The following is a 17,969-nucleotide window of genomic DNA, read 5'->3' as shown; positions in this document are numbered from 1 at the left end:
AAGGGAGTGTCTTAGAGATATATAAGGGGTGTAGGATATACGGTAATTGCACATGGATAGATGCACCCACCGGGGGGGGGGAGGGATGTGTTGCACAGATTCTGCTTGGCTCCCGGATTTACCTACGCAACACACTGCAGCCCAGCACTCTGAAGAAATTAGTTTGGATTTTTATACGGACTTTCAGCTAATTTGGGGAGAAATCTCTGGGATTCTCCGCTTCTCCTCCCTGCCTCCCAAGTGCGCTGCAGCTTTGTGGAGGGGGGAAAAGGGGTGCGGGGAAAGGGCCCCCCCCCCCAGGAGCCCTCTGTCCCGAGGGGGTGAGGGGACAGCACATACACACACACACACACACACACACACCCCGGAGGCCAGGGGACACCCTCCCCTGAGCGAGTCCCTGCGTGTCTGCGTGGGTCCCTGTGTTTGCGTGGGTCCCACTCGGGTCTGGCAGCCCCAAGGCAGCGGGGACTGGGGGGGCCGGAGGGGACCCTGGGGGGGAACTGGCGCCTCCGACCAGCATCACCCCAGCACCGCCCTCGCCCTGACCGCAATTTGACCGAATCAGGCAAACGGGGTTTACACCGCGATGCCAAATCTCTTACAACCCCAAAAATGAGTATAAAAGAGAAAAAAACAAACATATTTTCGCTTCGTTTACACCTCCAGCCCCCCGCCCCATCCCGCAGAGCAGGATGAATCCTCACCCGAACACACACTATTCAGGAAAAAAAGGACACAATCTCTTTTTAAAAGTTTTTAAGACAAACCTCCCCATTCTAAGGTCCCCAAAAGCAAAATAGTCGCCATCTCCCGATTTAACTTATTTTTCCAGCTCAGCAGACACAAACCCACCCTCAGCCCCCCCCTCCTGCCTTCCCTACTCATTTCTAGCTGTCCCCGAGGAAGACTCTGCTTTACGCACTTGCTGTTTAATGCCGAAAAGTCCCAGCGTGACAATACAAAAGTCGATTATTTTTTTTTTTTTCCGGTTTGTAAAGGCACATCCTGAGGGAGCTAAAAAAACACGAGGAGGGTTTTTTTTTTTCACGTGTTTGAGGAGGGCAGAAGTACATAGGAGCTCATCGGGTCACTCGTGGCATGCCGGAGCCTGAGAAAGCCTTAGAGGACAAGGAGGAAAACCACTTTTTTTTTTTTTTTTGCCAATAACGGAGTAAAATCCTTTTTTCACCCCTTTTTAACCGACTGTAAAATTAAAACGTATCTTGCTGGTGCCAAAGTTTTCCTGATGCTTTGGATGCTCTCGGAGCAGCTGAGGGAGAGGGGTGGAAAGGCAGCAGCGCTGCCTGCGTCCTGCTAGGGCTTTTTTAGCCCATCTTTAGCCCCAAAAATCCATATTTGGGGTTTAACCTCGTGACAGAAGAAGTTCATCAGGTCCCTGGCATTTGGGATAGACCCTGAGTATAAATGAGGTCAGTGTTATTAATTGCCATGGAGGATAAATAACCATACCTGAGGTGGAGGCACAGTCCCACTCCTGGGTGAAAATCCAGATTATTCCCATCCAGGCGGATAAAGATCCTGCAAAAAGCAGAATGACCCATCCCACACACAACCCGCACACGTTTTGGGGCAAAACACAGGGATTTCAGCCTCTCTCTGCCAAGGTGGAGTCATGTATCACTTTATTTCCCTAAGCATTTCTTCTCCTTTCAAAGCCAGCCCAGCAAATAATTTTTGGAACAGGCTGGGATTTCTTTATTTGCCAAAAAATGTTTTTCTACGAGAAACATCAGGTTTGGGGTTGGGGTTTTTTTTTTCCGTTTTCTTGCTTCTTTGCTTATTGCATACATATTTTCCTTAGCTAATGCCTAATAAATCCCAGGTTTTCCATAGAGAGTTACACTTCTCCCAACATGATGTCGCTTGGAAATGCAGATTGTGTTGCTCTTCTACCCTCAGTGTGAACGTGTGGGCTCGGTCGTGCCTATTCATTATTTATATTTCTCTATTTAATATACGCTAAACCCCAGCTTGGCAAACACAGTTCATTTAAGTCCAGCTCCTACCTCTGGAAATGAAACTCTTCAGTGTTTTGCTTTTGAAAACGTGAATAAACTTGGCAAAGAGCTCCCACTCTTCCCTTTCAATCCCTCCAAGCAGCTCCAAGGGATGAAATATTTGGACATCAAGTGGACCAAGAAGTAAATAGTTTGGGTGGGAGAAGGAGAGAAACAGCCTTGAACACACAGCTCCCATGTAACTGATTCTGAATAATATTTGGCAAAAGAAAGAAGGTTTCTTACACTGGCCTGGTGTTAGTCTCCGTCCTTCCAAACGCATCTTGAGTTAATTCGGTACCGGGAGATGGGGGAGAAAATAACCTCGGATCGTTACAATCCCACGGCCACAAAAGAAAAAAGAAAAAAAAAAAAAAAGGGAAAAAAAAAAAAAGCCTCAGTGTTTTAGAGCACTTACAAATAAAGAAATTAAAATGACATTTAAGGGGATAAAAACAAAGCCTCATCCAAGCGCAAAGGGCTACAAAGCACCTGAGCGTCCCCGGCTCCTCTTCCTCTCCCCGACAATACGAAGGCAAAAATGATGAGAAGCGATAATGACGCTCTCCAGATATCACTTTGTTGACACCAGCCAGACCAAATGGCCCCTTTTTCTTTTGTCATTGCTTCGGGAGACCTCCTGTTTTAACTTGGAATTGAACTTGGACTTCCGACCAGACAGGGGCCCTAAATTGAGGCAGATATTTTATTTGTCTGTCTCTGAATCGCTGAGTCAAGAAGTACCTATTGCACCGGGCCAGCGTGGAAAAATAATAACAATAATTAACGGTGGGGAATTGCCAAGAGCTGGGACATTCCGCAGTGGCTGTAAAAAACAAACAAAAAAAGCCCTTATTTGCCTCAAAATGTGGTGCCGCCGTGCGAAGAGGCGGCGGGACGGGGAGGAGGGATGGGAGGGAGAAAGGGGCTGCGGGATTTTGGGAGCCCCCCGACAAGCTGCCACATCCCCGCGCTGTCACCCCAGGGGTGATGGGTCAGATGAGTGGGACCAAGAGGATTTTATCCCTTTCCTCTTCTCCTTCTCGACTTTAGGACAGGGGGGTTTTGGGGAGAAAAAGGATAAAACACGGTAATAAAGCCAACAGGGTTGGAAACAGCGAGGTTTGACTTTGCAAATCCACCTCTGGCCCTGCCTTGGGGCCAGGGGGAGGGATTATATATATATATATTATTTTTTTTTCCCCTTTCTGGATAGAATAACGCAGGGAGGCCAAAGCAAAACACACAAAGAACATCCTCAAGCTTTAGGAAACCCCCTCCCAAGCTGGGGGGTCCTTGGGGGGTGCTGGGGACAAGCTGGGCTGGCAGCGCCTTGTCAATGGCAACTAAAAAAAAAAAAAAAACAACCCACAACAAGAAAAAGGCTGAAAAAAAGCCTCAGGGTGGATCCACTCCAAACAGGTTGCAGGAATCTGACAGGTTAGGAAGGAGAAAAGCCGGATCGTCTCGGGTCAGGCTCAATTCCCCGTCTGACACCACCCGAGACGGTTTGATCCAGCCCGGGGAGGGGGGCGAGGGGGGGGGAGTAACCTGAGATTGTGTTTCCGTCCTCGATGCATCTTTCCTCCTCGCTCCCTCTCTCTTTAAAAACATTTAAATTAAAGATAAGATAGGGGGTTTATTTGATTTTTTTTTTTTTAATTCCCTGTATAAACGTCTCCAATGCAAGAGGGAAGGGGTGAAGAATTGGTGATAATCCCAACGGCTGGGTCAAATGTAAGTCTGATGCGAAACCTCTTTTTTTTTTTTTTTTAATTTTGATGCCTTTTTGGGTGTTTTTTTTGTCCCTTTTTGGGGTGCAATGCGTCAAGGCAGAGAAGACTGTGTTTATTCTTCTTTTCCTGCGCTATTCTGGGCATTGCTTTTGCAAGAATGTTGCTAAGGCTTGGCCACAGCCTCCAGCCTCCCTGGTTGTATTAATTCAGCAATGAGCTGAACCAGGGATGTTAGGATTTATTTTTCTCTCTTTCGAAAAAAAAAAAAAAAAAAAAAAAGGCACGCAAAGTTTGGGAAAAGAAGTCCGCTTTGGCTTTTATTTATCCAAAGCACATTTCGAACAAAGCCTGGGAAAGCTTTCCTTGGATTCCTCTGCAAGAATATGAGATTTAGTGGAATAATTTCTTCACTAAATTGGTACTCCAGTGGGAAAATTGTATGTTGATCTCAGACTTTCTCATACCACGCGTTCTAATTTCCCTGAGGGCTCAAAAGTTAAAATTCCCCGCCTTTATTCCGCTCCCCCCCCCCCCCCAAAAAAAAAAAAAAAAAAAAAAAAGCAACTTTTCTTTCCAAATCTAGGTAGGGATGTTTCTGTGCGGGTACATCGTGGTTTAGAGGCACTGACAGCGGCTGGAGCCGATTTTCCTTCAATAAAACTCATACCTTGGCCATTTTCCTTTGTATGTGAGATGTCTGGAGGTGGGAAGAACCACAAATACGGTTTTTCCTCCAGAAAAATGGTGTATCGAGGGGGGATTTCTAAATCTTTCCGACAACAATGAGGGAAGGAAAGGGGGAAACAAAGGGAAAAAAGGGAAAATTAGAAAAGGAAAAGGAAGATACCCACGTGCCGCAGATTTGCGGTGAATTTTCATCTATCCCCTAACTGAAATAAAGGATTTGCCTTTTTTCTTTCTTCTCACCCACTCCATTTTTTTTTTTCCTCGAGGATATGTGAATAATAAAAAGGGATTTTATCATAAAATTCCGCAGCTGATGAATGTTATTTTGGGTGAGATTTCCCCGGCCTGGAGAAGCAGCGCTTGACTTTGAGCTGCGTTAGATGTGCCCGAATGTGCTCTCTAGGTGTTTGGCCACCGGCACATCCGTATTTTCAGGGCAACAGTTACCTTCACACGTTTGGGGCAGAAATCCCTCTTTTGGAGCGTTTGCCTTGAATATCTACAAGCCCCATTAGCTTTTTAACAAACTCAATATATTGACAAACTCAAGATTTCCGGCTGCAAACAAGCGTTCACCTGCAAAACTGTGTTCAGCCCTAAATTTCCGTGGTTATTTATTTTTTTTTAAAGGGGAGAGTAGCAATAAAGAAAATGGCTAATTTAAAGGAGAGAAGGTAGAAAACTGCCTTAAAAAACAGCAGCTAAAGTGATGGAGATAAGGTAATGAGAAACAACTTGCAGTTTTGCAAAGCAGAACAGAGCTGGACACCGCAAGAATATTTTTTTTTTTTTTCCCCATGCACTCGGAGATGAATCTGTTTCCCTCTTCCTTTCCAGCAGGAATCAAAATAAAGAAATAAATACACTGAATTTCTCCCAGGGTCTGTCTGCAAGACGCCAGAGAAAGGGAAGGGGAACCAGGCGAACCCATCCTTGTCTTCAGAAGAAGAAAATTCAGTTTTTTTTCTTCTCGGAGCCCGCTGGTAGACGGAGAGGGAACCGCTCCCTGCAGAAATATCCATATAAAACCTTTTCCGCAGCAATCCGCAAGCCTAGAGCCGGCATGAGGATGAGAAAGAGGAACTTAAAAGTCAATACTATTTGTTATTGGTCAAATTTCCCCTGTTATTTCCCTAATTTAAAAAAATAATCCTGAAAATGTGATGCTGCGGGGAGGGTGTGTGAGCGGTGCGGGTTCTTCCAGCCTCTTTCTATAAATGCACAAGCAGAGGAATATTATACTTTAAAAAGAGCTTGGGGGGAAAAAATGCTATTAAAAAAACAAAAAAAACACACCAACACCCCAACGAACGGGTCTCACATCTGCTCTTATTTCTAATTGCTCCTTCCCCTCTTCCTATTTTTTATTTATGGGCACCACGCTCCTAAGCGGTTCCACATTTTGATAAGTGTAAACATCCCTGAGCTGGTTCGGGTTCATTAACCCACTCGCCATGGCGGGGAGAGCCGCCCTCAAAAGCTGGGAAATGAAAAGAAATGATTAAAAAAAAAAAAAAAAAAAAAAAAGAGCATTTTTGAAATGAAATCCTCAATTTCGGAGCTGAGGGTTGTTTTATACATCGACCCTTCTCCTCCTTTCCCAGCCACGGACCCTTCCCCACGAAACCACCGGCTTAAATGTGATTTTTCTCCTCTGTTACTTCTAGAAAAAGACCTTTTTCTCTTGTTTTCTTCTCATTTTCTCTTCTTTTCTTCTCATTTTCTCGTTTCCTCCTCTTTTTCTCTTGTTTTCTTCTCTTTTCCTCTTTTGATTTTTTTTTCTCTTCTTTTCCCCTCTTTTTCTCTTGTTTTCTTCGCTTTTTCCCTTGTTTTCACCCCCTCCCCTAATTTTCGGCGTGCAACCCGCACTAACCCACCGAATTACAAAATCCCGTCTTTCATTCAACCGATATTTCCCCGGGACACGGAGTGGAAATGCCCTTCCCCAAACCCTCCAGCGCAATTTGCTGATCTTTTTTTAAAATTTTACCGTGCCGCCTGCCTTCCGCAGGGCTCCTACCTTAACTCCCGAGCGCCCGGACACCGAACCCTGCCCGCTGCCTGCCCGCTCCGCGCATCCCCCGGTCCGCCTCTATTACCATAAATCTTTACATTTTTAACATTTAATCCCCTTCCCACGCTGCGCCGATAGGACATATGCTACAAAATGTTAACTACTTCATAAAAATTAAAGGCGAAAAAAAAAAAATAGTGGGCTGTAAGGGGAGGGAAGGGGGTTTTTGTTCAGCTCCCTCCGACGTGGCGGACACCCGGCTTTAATTTACGTATCATTTCTTGCTCGGCTTCTTCCATCGCCCCTCGGAGCCATGTGGTGCCTGGGATGGGGAGGGATGTTTCTCCTGGGTGATTTCTGGGTGGACTCACGGCACTTTGTGGAATTCAAAGGATGCGGGCACGGCTTTTATCCTTTTTATATTTTAATTTTTATATTTTATTGTATTTTATTTTAAAATTTTATTTTACTTTATTTTTATTTATTTTATTTTACTTTATTTCTATTTAAAAGCTTGTTTTATTTTGCTTTATTTTCTTTCATTCCATTTTCTTCCATTTCATTCCGTTCCATCCCATTTTTATTATTTTTATTTTCCCCCACCCCTACCCATCACAACCTTTTTCAATCCACCTTTTAAGCCCTTGGAAGGTGCCCCCGAGGCCGCATCCCCGCAAGCCCCATCCCCGAGGCTCAGGGGGACCCGCCTGGGCCCCTTCGCCTTGAACTTGGACTTCGACGGCTCTTTAGGACGCCGAAAATCCTCCTCGAGCGCTGGGAGCGGGGCAGGTTAACTGGGAACTCGCCTTCGCCCTTTTACGGACTCTCCTGGCAGGGTGACCTCTCCCCGCCCCCAAGATTTGGGGGGCTTTCTGGGTTTTTTGGCTTTTTTTTTTTTTCTGTTGGAAAGAATGGGAAGAGGATGAGCTGGGAGGTAAAGTGCTGGGGGGGGGGCGTTACCCCCAGAACCAGCAGCACCGAGGGGTGGTTTTGGGATTCAAGGGGGGACACGCAGCGTGGAGGGGGGGTCCTGCGTGGGTACACACGCCCCGGGGGGCGACAGGGACAGGCGGGGACCACCTGCAGGTCCCCTGGGAGGATCCACTCCCCATGGCACCCCCCAGGAAAATCTGGGGGGCGGCAAATGCGGGGCAGGCGGAACTCACCTCCCTTCTCATGGGTTAAAGCACTAAATCCCTAAAAATATATAATTTTTTCCACGTTTTCCTCTATTTCTATTTTTTGGGGTGCTGGAGAACTCTGAGCTTCCTCCCTCCCTTAATAACTCCTCCCCCGGGGGTTCCCCGAGGGCTGTGAGTCCCCCCGGTCCCCCCCCCATCCATCCCCATCCCTCACAGCCAGCAACTTGCCATTTTTCTATTTTTTTGCCCCAATTCCGTGGCAGCCCGTCCCCTCTTTATGAACTAATTCACTTTTTTACAAACCCTCACAAATCAGCCTCGACCAACAGACCCCCCCCTTTCCCCCCCCGCTTTGTCCCTACCCCACATCACCGCTGAAATATTTATCACCAACCTATTAAACATCCCCCACGCGTGCTGAATGGGGGAAAATCAAGTTATTTTGGTGTCTGGAAGGAAAATTGAAGGGGGGAGCGCTTGGGTAGAGTTTTTGCTTTTTAATTTTTTTTTCGGGGAGGGGGGGAGGAAGCACCTTGCGAAGGAAAAAATAACCAACAGGTTTCACCAGAAAAAAAAAAAAAGGGGGGGGTGCTTTTTGGCCGCCCCCTCGAAGCATCGTGGGGTGGTTGTCCCTCGTTTGCCCTTGAACTGTCGCGGGTGGGTGGTTGCCCTTGTGTGTCCCCCCCCCCTCATAGATGGCTTAGAGCGTCCTCTTCCCACACCGAAACACGACGGGGGGGGCGGGGGGGGTGTCCTTCAAGGCAAAGCGTCTGTGTGTGTGTCCCCCCCGCAGTGTTTCGGGGTGTGCGTGGGGACACGGGGCGGGGGGGGGGCGACACGCGTGGGCAGGAGCCGCCCCCCCCTTGCGCGGCTCTTTGTGCCGACGGGGCGGCCGCGGAGGGGGGGTGGGGGGTGTTCGCCACCGCTTTTAATGGAAGGGGGGGGAAGCGCCCAACCAATGAGCGTCGCGGCGGGGTCACGTGGGCGGGGACACGTCGGGGCGGGGGGGGGGCGGGGGGGCGTGGCCGTGGCGGATTTCTTAATGGAGCGGCGGCGGCGGGGCGGCGGCGCATGCGCGCGCGGCGCCGATATGTTGGGGGGGTCGCGGGGCGGCGGGGCGCGGCGCGGAGCTTCCCCCGACGGCGGCGGCGGCCGAGGAGGAGGAAGAGGAGGAGGAGGAGGCGGCGGCCGAGGAGGAGGAGGAGGAGGAGGAGGAGGAGGAGGAGGAGGAGGAAGAGGAGGAGGAGGAGAGGGCGGCGGGAGCAGCGCGGCATGACATGACGGCACCGCTCGGCCTCCCCCCGCGCTGGCCCGACGGCCTCGCCTGCCGCTGCGAGGACGCCCCGCGGGAGAAAAACCGCATGGAGGGGCTGGGGCACTGCCGGGAGATGATGCCCCACGCGGGACTCGCCGTCCCCACCGCCCCACCGCCCCCCCCGCCGCCGCAGGGAGCCGCGTACGCGGAGCTGGCGGCTGCCGAACCCCCCCGGCAGTGCCCGTCGGGGGCGGCTTCCAGCGCGGCGCTGGGCTACGGTTACCCCTTCGGTGGGGGCTACTACGGCTGCAGGTTGTCCCACTCCCACGGAGTCAACTTGCAGCAGAAACCCTGCGCTTATCACCCCGGGGAGAAGTACCCCGAGGCCGGCGGGCCCCTGCCCGGCGAGGAGCTGCCGTCGAGGGCCAAGGAATTCGCCTTTTATCCCGGTTTTCCCAGCTCCTACCAGGCGGTCCCTGGCTATTTGGACGTGTCGGTGGTACCGGGGCTCGGTGGTCACCCGGAACCGAGACACGACGCTTTGCTTCCCATGGAAGGTTACCAGCACTGGGCTCTTTCTAACGGCTGGGATGGGCAAGTGTACTGCTCCAAAGAGCAATCCCAGTCCGCACACCTCTGGAAATCACCTTTCCCAGGTAGGATCCTCCGGGAACCGGCGTGCTCGCCCGCTTCCCAGCCGCCAGCTCCCACGGGGGAGCCGTGGATGTGCGTGTGTGCGGATGAGTGTGCATCTAGACGGAGAGAGAGAGACGTGTGTGCCTCTAGATGTAATTAAAGGGAAAGAGCTGGCTCTGGAATGCCTCCTGTGCAGGGCAATGTGTATGAACATGTATGGGAAGGAAGGTGAAGCAACCCGTTCTGAACCAAAATACACGCCGTGAGCTTGCTTGGAAAGTAACTTTGCCGTTTAATTCTTCCCTTTCTTCTCTCCTCCCTCTTGTTGCCTCACCTAAAGAGCGTCTCTCGGTGCCTTTCTCTTCGTTTTCCCCCCCGCTTGCCGCCTCGCTGAGTGCAGAAAGCTTCCAAAGGGCAAAAAAAATAAAAAATTAAAAAATAAATAGTGGTTCAGCCGAATGAGAAATGTCGGGGGTTGGACAGTAAATCGTATCACAATTACATACAATTATAGGAATAGGTGTCAAGTGACAAATGAATCTGTTTGGAGGGGAAGGAGGGGGGCGGGGGGGCACCGGCAGGGCTTCTCCGCCAGGTCAGGCAGGCATCCTGCCCGACTGACAGACCGCAGGCAGCCGGGAGGGCAAACCCCCCCCTTGGAGCATCTTTTATCCCAGCAAATCCCTCGCTGCCTTCCCCCCACCCCCCGCCCCGGTCCCACCGGGCCCGGTGGGCTCCGTGCCCCGACAGCAGCGGGGGGAGGAAGGTGATGGTAGGTGCTTCCTCCCGGTACCTCTCCCCAGGCTCCTTCCAGCCCCCCAGTCCCAGCGTTGGGCGGGGAAGGACGCAGAGGGGGGGAATAACCACAATAAAAGGGGGGGGACGGGACCCTACAGCATCTTGGATGAAGAGAAGGGACGAGTCGCGTTAGTCCTCGGGGGGGGGGGGGCACATCGGTTTATTTATTTTCTTTCTTCGTGACAAAGAGGGACGGAGGAAGGGGCTTTCCCGGCAGCTTTCGGGGGAGGGCGGGGAGCAATTTGGCGATGCTTTGTTGGCTGCATGATGAGTGTGTGGGGGTTTTTTTGGGGAGTCCTCGCATTCAAGATGCATTTGGGGGAGCTGCCGCCTCCACCTCTTTCTCTCCTTAATTTGTGAACCCCTCTGAAGAAGATTCCTACCCCCCCCACCCCCCCGATGGCCATTGCGGCACCCTCAGCACCCCCAATTTCCCTCCCCAAAGAGCCGATCGCCCCCAAAGCTCCCCCAGGGGCTCCCCAATTAACTCCTGTCAGCCATAATTGGGGCTGCGCTGCCTGCCGAGAGCTCGCCTCCATCTTCCTGCTCCAGCCAGCTGGGTCACACCTTTGCGGCGAGCAGCTTCGTCGCCCAGGTCACCCCCCAACCCTGGCAGGGGGCTGGGGCTCCCTGAAAGCTTGGGGGGAGCTTTGCCCCCCTCCCCCAGTACCGGTAGAGAAAGGGTGAAGGTGCTCCCCGCATCCTTGCTGACCCCGTTCCCCACAGCCCCTTCTCAAAGCACAGAGCATCTCCCCCTCCTCACCCCCCACAACAGCCACTGGAGGGGGGGGGGGCGGGGTTATTCTTGCTGGTTTTGCCCCCCCCGAGGGGCTTCCTGGGCCGCACTAATCCGGCGGGAGGGGCTGGGGTGCGGGGGATGCACTTGTCTCTGCACCGGGCTCGGTGTTTGGGGGTGCGTGTCTGCGGGGATCCCCGAGAAGGTTTGCTGCGGGGGGGGGGGGGAGTGTAGAAGATTGGGGGGAGAAAAAGGAAGAAGGAAATAGGGGAGAAGCTCTCGGTATTGTCTAAAATCTCTCCGTTTGGAAGGTCCCTTTATATCCGCACACGTTAGGCTGCGGGTTGACTTGATGCTCCTTGTTTATCAGCGTGGTGGAGAGTGTCGCCAAGAAAAACCGTCTTTCACGGCGTGAATTATGAATATTATGTTATTATTACTATTATTATAGTATTATTCCCCTCGCTGGATGCGTTTTCTGCCTGTCTTATCTCTCTTTCCCTCTCTTTCTTCCCCTTTCTCTCCGCTCGCATTCCTTCACTCTTTATCTTCCTTTTTCCCCTTCTTTCTTTCTCCCTCCCGAGGTGCAGAATTCCCCACCCTACACCCCTGGCTGCAGTAATCCCCCCTCTTCCCCTTTTCCTTATATTTATTTTTTTTTTAATCCAGACGTGGTCCCCTTACAACCCGAAGTCAGCAGCTATCGGAGGGGACGGAAAAAAAGGGTTCCTTACACCAAAATCCAGCTGAAGGAGTTGGAGAAGGAGTACGCGGCCAGCAAATTCATCACCAAAGAGAAGAGGAGGAGGATTTCGGCCACCACCAACCTGTCCGAGCGCCAAGTGACTATCTGGTTCCAGAACCGGAGGGTCAAGGAGAAGAAAGTGGTGAGCAAATCCAAGACAGCACATCTCCACGCCACCTGACAGAGGATGACTTTGGAGGAGAAGGGGCAAGGAAAAGGAAGCAAGAAGCGTAAATATTTATCTGGTAGTTTGTATGATAACATCATCGGGACTCTGCTGATTCCAAGTCATTATTTAAAAAAAAAAAAATTTAAAAAAAATCGACATTCACAAATGCACACGCGCATCCCCCCCCCCCCAAACACCGAGCGCATCTTTGATTTATCCCTCTGCCCCGCTCTGACTGTGAAAACCCCAGTTTTGCTCTGAGAAATCCATCGGTAAGGTTAAACTGTGTATATTTTTAACAGAAAATAATAATAAGCTGAGAGCGTAGTTACGTTAAAGGAGAGAGGAACTCTGACTGTCGCCCTGTAACGCTGTATAGTCCGACCCCCTCGCCAGTCCTTCACATCTCGGGCCATTTCACCCACCGATGTGTAAATGTACGGAGAACCTATGGCAAAGTCGCATCAGCTTCGTATTTTCTCGGCACTAGGGACCGAAAATAAGAAATAAGGCTGCTACTGTGGGAAGAAAACCATTGCTCGGTGTCACTTAAATATCCCGACCACTGATTTTAGGTCCTAGATGGAAGTGAGTTGCTGTACAGGACTATTTTGGGTATGTTCTCACGAGGGTTTCTGTATCTCTGCCATAAAACTGGAACGGCTGTTCTCCGCTGACAAGATGGAAAATGCACAATATTGTCTTTGGGGTTTGTTTCTTTCCCTCTCTAAACCGGCTAATTATCGACAGTGTTCTTTGGATATGTAAAAGCATCTTTTTTTTTTTTTTTTTTTTTTTTGAATGTCTTGTATATGTATATAATATTGTGGTGTCCAGATGATATGTACCGACTGCGGATGACATTTCTTAAAAATAAATATCTTTTTTGTTGTTGTTGTTGTGCCTTGAGGAGAGGCTCTTTGTGCACCTCTTTGTGGCCCTGCGCTTCTCCATCCCTCCCCCCAGCCGCCTCCTCTCCCCACCATCGCCAATACAGCCCCGGGCGGGAACCTCCGCAGAGAAAGGATGAAAAAAAAGGGGGAAATCCAGCAGATTTGGGCAAAACCCGCTTAATAGGGGGCTCGCTGAAAGCAGGCGGAGGATGCGAGGGGCAGATGCGTGTCCCCAAGGAGCGTTGTTCCCAAGGGGAGTAAAAAGTGGAGAAAATAAATCCGCGGAGATTGAGCCAGCGGAGTGCTTTTTTATTTTTTTTTAATTTTTTTTTGGTCCTTATTTTCCTTCCCCCCGCAATTACCCCGGGTGCAAACGCGATGACTTTCCGGAGACGCTTCTAATCTCTTTAAATCTCCCTCCCAAAGGACGCGTTTCGCTAAACCTGTTTGACTCCAGCCCCAGATAAAAATCTCCCAACCTGCCCTCGCCCCGCCGAGCAGCACCGCAGCCCTCCCGGCTCCGCGCTCCGCGGAACTTACGCGGCCCAGAGCCGGCCGGGCAGCTCGGAAAGAAATACGAGAGAGGAAATTGTTTCCATAGGCGGATTACAATCTACCTTAATATCTGCTAGATTTAATCACCTCGTTAAATGATCAAAAGGGGAGGGGAAAGGGGGGGGAAAAAAAGGCTTTTAAAGGGATGTAACCTAAAACAATGTTATTGCGGGTTCAATTTGCGTTGAGTGTGCGCATATATTTATGTGAGGGGGCGGACAGAGCAGGCACAGGGTATATGAAGCTGTATGAAAAAAAGATTAGCCCAGAAATGCGCGTGGATATCCTAGGTGTTCAAGCCGATATGCATAAATGCGTATATATATCATATATATTATATAATATTATATATTATATCATGTATATATAATATATATTTTATATATATATACACATTTATACAAGGGTGTATAATGGTATGTGCATATAACCGTGTATGTCCGCTTCTTTTTATGATCTGGGCGTCGGTGTATATATATTTTTTTATATATATATATGTTACATGTATGTGTGAGGGGCTTGAAGGTGAGTGTGTAATTTATAGCTGGGTATTAAGGCGATCCGTGTATCTCTGTATATAGGTCTAGCACTTACAATATACCGCATATATTTATATAGAAAAATGTATATATAAATATATATACATTTATTATAAATATATATTTATTTATCTATTTAATTCTAAATAGATATATTTGAACATATACATATATGCAAGTGCAAGCCTCTATATTATCATGCGAAGTGGTGTGTAAATCTCATGCCTGTCTGTCCCCGTGTGCACCGCACCTATGGATGTACCTATGGCTTTAGAACTGAGTCTAAAGGCTGGGGGGGGGCGTGCAGCGTCTCTCCGCGGGCTCAGGGCGGTGGCTGTGCCCTGTGGAGCCCACACCGCCACCAGAAATACCGGGAAAGCCCCATTCTGGATTCAGACGCTCCCCCAAATCTCCAGAAAGGTGGGACGCGGCTTTGTCTCACACCGGGAATGGGGTGAAGCGGGGGGCGGTTGGATCCTCTCCTCCCAGATCCCCATCCCTTCGGGGGGGGGCGGCAAAAAGGGGGTCCCTGATTTCTCCCCCCGCCCCAGCCCCGGGTTTCTCCGAGTACGCAGCTGATGAGCGGAGAAACCCGGGGGTTGATCTGACGCTTTGATTTTTGGAGAATTTCGGTGGGTTGGAAGCGCAGGCAGAGATTTAAAGCTTATTATTTAAAATTTTTTTTTTTTAAGATGCTCAGCTAGGAAATATCGCAAAACCTCGAGAAACCCATCGACGCTGCTATAGCGGGATTAAGTCGTTGGTAAAACCTGCCCTAACCCACGAGAGTCACGAGAATATGTGTTTTGGGTGTAAAAAAAAAAAAAAAAAAAGTTCTTCCTCTTAAAAAAAAAAAAAAAAAGCTTGCTGTGTGTGCAGACACAGCAATGCCTGAGAGCAACTCCAGACAAGCCCAAATCCGACATCCCGACTGCGCGCGTTGTTGTTCACTGTGGCTCTAGTTCTCTTCATTGTACCTGAATTTCACAGCTTCTGGGGGGGGGAAAAAAAAAAAAAAAGTTGATGAAACTGAGGTTATTGGGTGAAGGTTATTGGAGGGAATGAGGGGATATGGATAAATACTTTTTTTTTCCTTTATGGATGTGGGTAATTGAGCCCAAGTTATTCACGGACTTTCCAATCCTGGAAGTTTTTGTCAATTGTGGTTTAATTTTGTTGGAAAGGGAGAAGGCTGGCTGTGTATCGGTTTGTGTGTCTGTCACTCTTGCAATTCCTGTGGGAGGAATGAAAAGGGGGGGGGGGGGAGGGAAAAAAAAAAAGAAAACAAACGCAAAACCAGAGAAGAAACAAGAAATTCATTCATTACACTTGAGGGCACCAAGGGGTTTTGATGGTCTTGGTTGGTAGATATTGGCGAGACGATGAAACCAGGCGCTGTCCTGCCTTTGACCATAATATTTTAAATTCCCCGTAATCTTTTAAAATATCCTGATTTTTCCTGTCTCGCTCGACCCCTCCATCCTCCCCGCGGGGGCTGTCCCACCGCCCAGGAGCCGGGAAGGCGCACGGAGGCAGACAGGCGATGCTGAGGGATTTGGGGGGGGCCGCAGCTCCCAGGGAAGGGGAACCCCGTCCCCGACGTCCTCAGGACCTCGGGGTTCGCCCCCCCCCCCAAAGTGGGGCTGAATCTTCCCCCGCCGTCGGGGTTGGAGTCGGGGCGGGATGGCGGCGGGGCGAGGCCAGGATCGGGCCCCCGGGGGCAGCGAGAGAACGGGGACGGACAAACCTTCCCCTTCCCTCCGCACACACCCACGGACACTTGGTCCTCCCTTCAATCCCGGCGCTTTGGGAGGAAAAAAAAAAAGTATTTTCGAGGCTGGTCGGTTAAAAATAATACCCCCAGTTAATTTTTGAGACAAATCCTTCCCGCCGATCCCAGACACGGTGGATTTGGGTTGTTTTTTTCCAGAAGAAGGGCAAAATACAATCTCCAACTCAAGTTATTGGGTCATCCTCTTCCAAGCGCATTGGAGGAGACACTTGCCTGGAGGAGAAGGAATTAAAATAAAAATTGCGCGTACCCCCGAGGAATAGCTCCTTATTTCCCCGCTGAAGTTCCGCGGGCGCGGAAGCCGAGCTCCCTCAGACGTGCCCCCCCGGGAACACAAACCCAATGAATTTCTACCTTTTTTCCACTTATTTCTTCGCACCCCCGTTAGGAATTGGCACTGGGAATCTCTTCCTTCTCTTTTCCTTATTTATCCATGAACGCCCTGCCCGGAGCTCGCCGGGTATTAGGTCAGCAGGCCGTGACGTCACTCTTGTATTACCCTTGACCGTGACTAGGCGTTGTTTGACCTTGACATCACGAGCTGCGGGGATAATCAGCGAGGGGGGACCCTCACCCTTGATCTTCTCCTCACCAGCCAGCCCCAAGCAGCCCCCGCTCCTGTTTACAGATAAACAAGGTGTTGTTTGAAGTCTAGACAGGCGGGCTAATGGCCAACAATAAAGCCCTGAAAAGGAAGTTTCCCAAGTTTAGCCTTTTCTTTCCTTTGTATCGAGGACTTTGAATAACTTCCCAACCGCAGTCTTTATGGTAAAATCCCGGACAAGGGAATTCCCTCGTCCTTTTTTTTTTTTTTTTCCCTGACATTTTCTTCTTATTTTTCTTGTCTCTTCTTTCTTTCTTTCTTTCTTTCTTTCTTTCTTTCTTTCTTTCTTTCTTTCTTTCTTTCTTTCTTTCTTTCTTTCTTTCTTTCTTTCTTTCTTTCTTTCTTTCTTTCTTTCTTTCTTTCTTTCTTTCTTTCTTTCTTTCTTTCTTTCTTTCTTTCTTCTTTCTCTTTCTTTCTTTCTTTCTTTCTTTCTTTCTTTCTTTCTTTCTTTCTTCTATCCTTTTTTCTATCCTTTTTTCTTCTATTTTTTCTTTTATCTTCTCTTTTATTTTTTCTTTCCTTTTCCCTTTCCTTTCTTTTATTTTTCCTTTTCTCTTTTCTTTCTTTCCCCTTCTCTTCCCTTTTTAATTTTTTCCTTTTTCCTTTTCTTTTTTCTTTTTTTTTTCTCCGCTCTCTCACATCTGCGTATATTCTTCTTCTCTAATGCATTTTTTAAAGCATAACTTCCTAATCTGGAGGGGGAATTCTGCTCTCGCAGCCCTGTGCTCAGTGCAGAGGTAAGTATAACTCTTGCTGGTTAACTTTCTATTTGTTATGGAAGCGCTTTGTCTTAAAAAAAAAGACGATTTTTTTGTTGTTGTTGTTAGCAGCAAAACAGAAGAGACTTCTAAACGCTTTGCCAAGAAATTATTTCTTAAGACACTGACAGCCCACACGGTGCGTGTGTGTACACACATCCCACAAACTCCTACCGCACTGCTGGTTCCCCGCTTACAAACCGCCTTGCCTACGTGGTTCAGCACATTTTGGGAAACCCTCGTGTTTGTGGGTATTTAAGAATTATATCCAGCAAAATGTCGTGTCTCCTGTCGCCTCCACTCCGGGGGGAAGCTGCTGCTTGGCGGGGAGCTCAGTTGGCTCAGCCACAGTTGGACCAGCCGTGGGTTTAATAAACTCCCTTTCCTCCTCACCACTTTCTCTTCCTTTACAAGGAACATTAAATAAGTGAGATCACGCTTTGCAGCCTCTCCAATTGCGATTTGCTCGAGAGTCGTGAATTCTAGACCATTAACTGGTTTGTTGTTACAGTTGTTGGGGGTTTTCAGCCCTCCAAGGGAATTACAGTATGAAACGCCAACTTCTCACCCAAAACAGAGCTGGCGGACAAAGCAAACTTCTCCAAAGTTGGGGGACTAGACCTTTGCCTCACAAAGGATGCAGGCATCAGTTTACATTAATCTAATAGGAGGAGAAGCTCCTCTGCTGGCAAAGCTGGGGAAAAAAATAATTATATTCCAGGCATTTAACTATTCCCTGCACCGAGGCTGGGACCTGCCTTCGTTAAAACTGAAAGCTGCCCCAGATGATTTGTATATTGGAGGAGCTGAAGTGTCGTAGACATTTTTATTCACATCCATTTACCACTTTTCCATGTTTATATATATATATATATATATATATATATAT

At 49.0% G+C, this 17,969-nt stretch overlaps 1 protein-coding gene across 1 annotated transcript; it reads left to right on the top strand.

Moving 5' to 3' along the window:
- The first annotated feature begins 8,877 nt into the window (after nucleotides 1-8,877).
- HOXC13 (homeobox C13) lies at nucleotides 8,878-12,318 on the top strand. The gene is made up of 2 exons (XM_074807602.1): nucleotides 8,878-9,511; nucleotides 11,695-12,318. Exons 1-2 carry the CDS (start codon nucleotides 8,878-8,880, stop codon nucleotides 11,949-11,951), a joined length of 891 nt encoding a protein of 296 aa, XP_074663703.1. The 3' UTR covers nucleotides 11,952-12,318.
- The last annotated feature ends 5,651 nt before the right edge of the window (nucleotides 12,319-17,969 follow it).

This window comes from Strix aluco, chromosome 27 (genome assembly GCF_031877795.1).
Source record: "Strix aluco isolate bStrAlu1 chromosome 27, bStrAlu1.hap1, whole genome shotgun sequence".
NCBI classification, from domain to species: Eukaryota; Metazoa; Chordata; class Aves; order Strigiformes; family Strigidae; genus Strix; species Strix aluco.
Note: the sequence above shows the minus strand (reverse complement) of the source record. Positions and strands in the feature narration are given on the sequence as shown.

Coding starts and splice junctions, on each gene's coding strand:
- HOXC13 (XM_074807602.1), top strand. CDS start 8,878: ATGACGGCACCGCTCGGCCTCCCCCCGCGCTGGCCCGACGGCCTCGCC. Junction 9,512..11,694: donor CTGGAAATCACCTTTCCCAG/GTAGGATCCTCC, acceptor TTTTTAATCCAG/ACGTGGTCCCCTTACAACCC.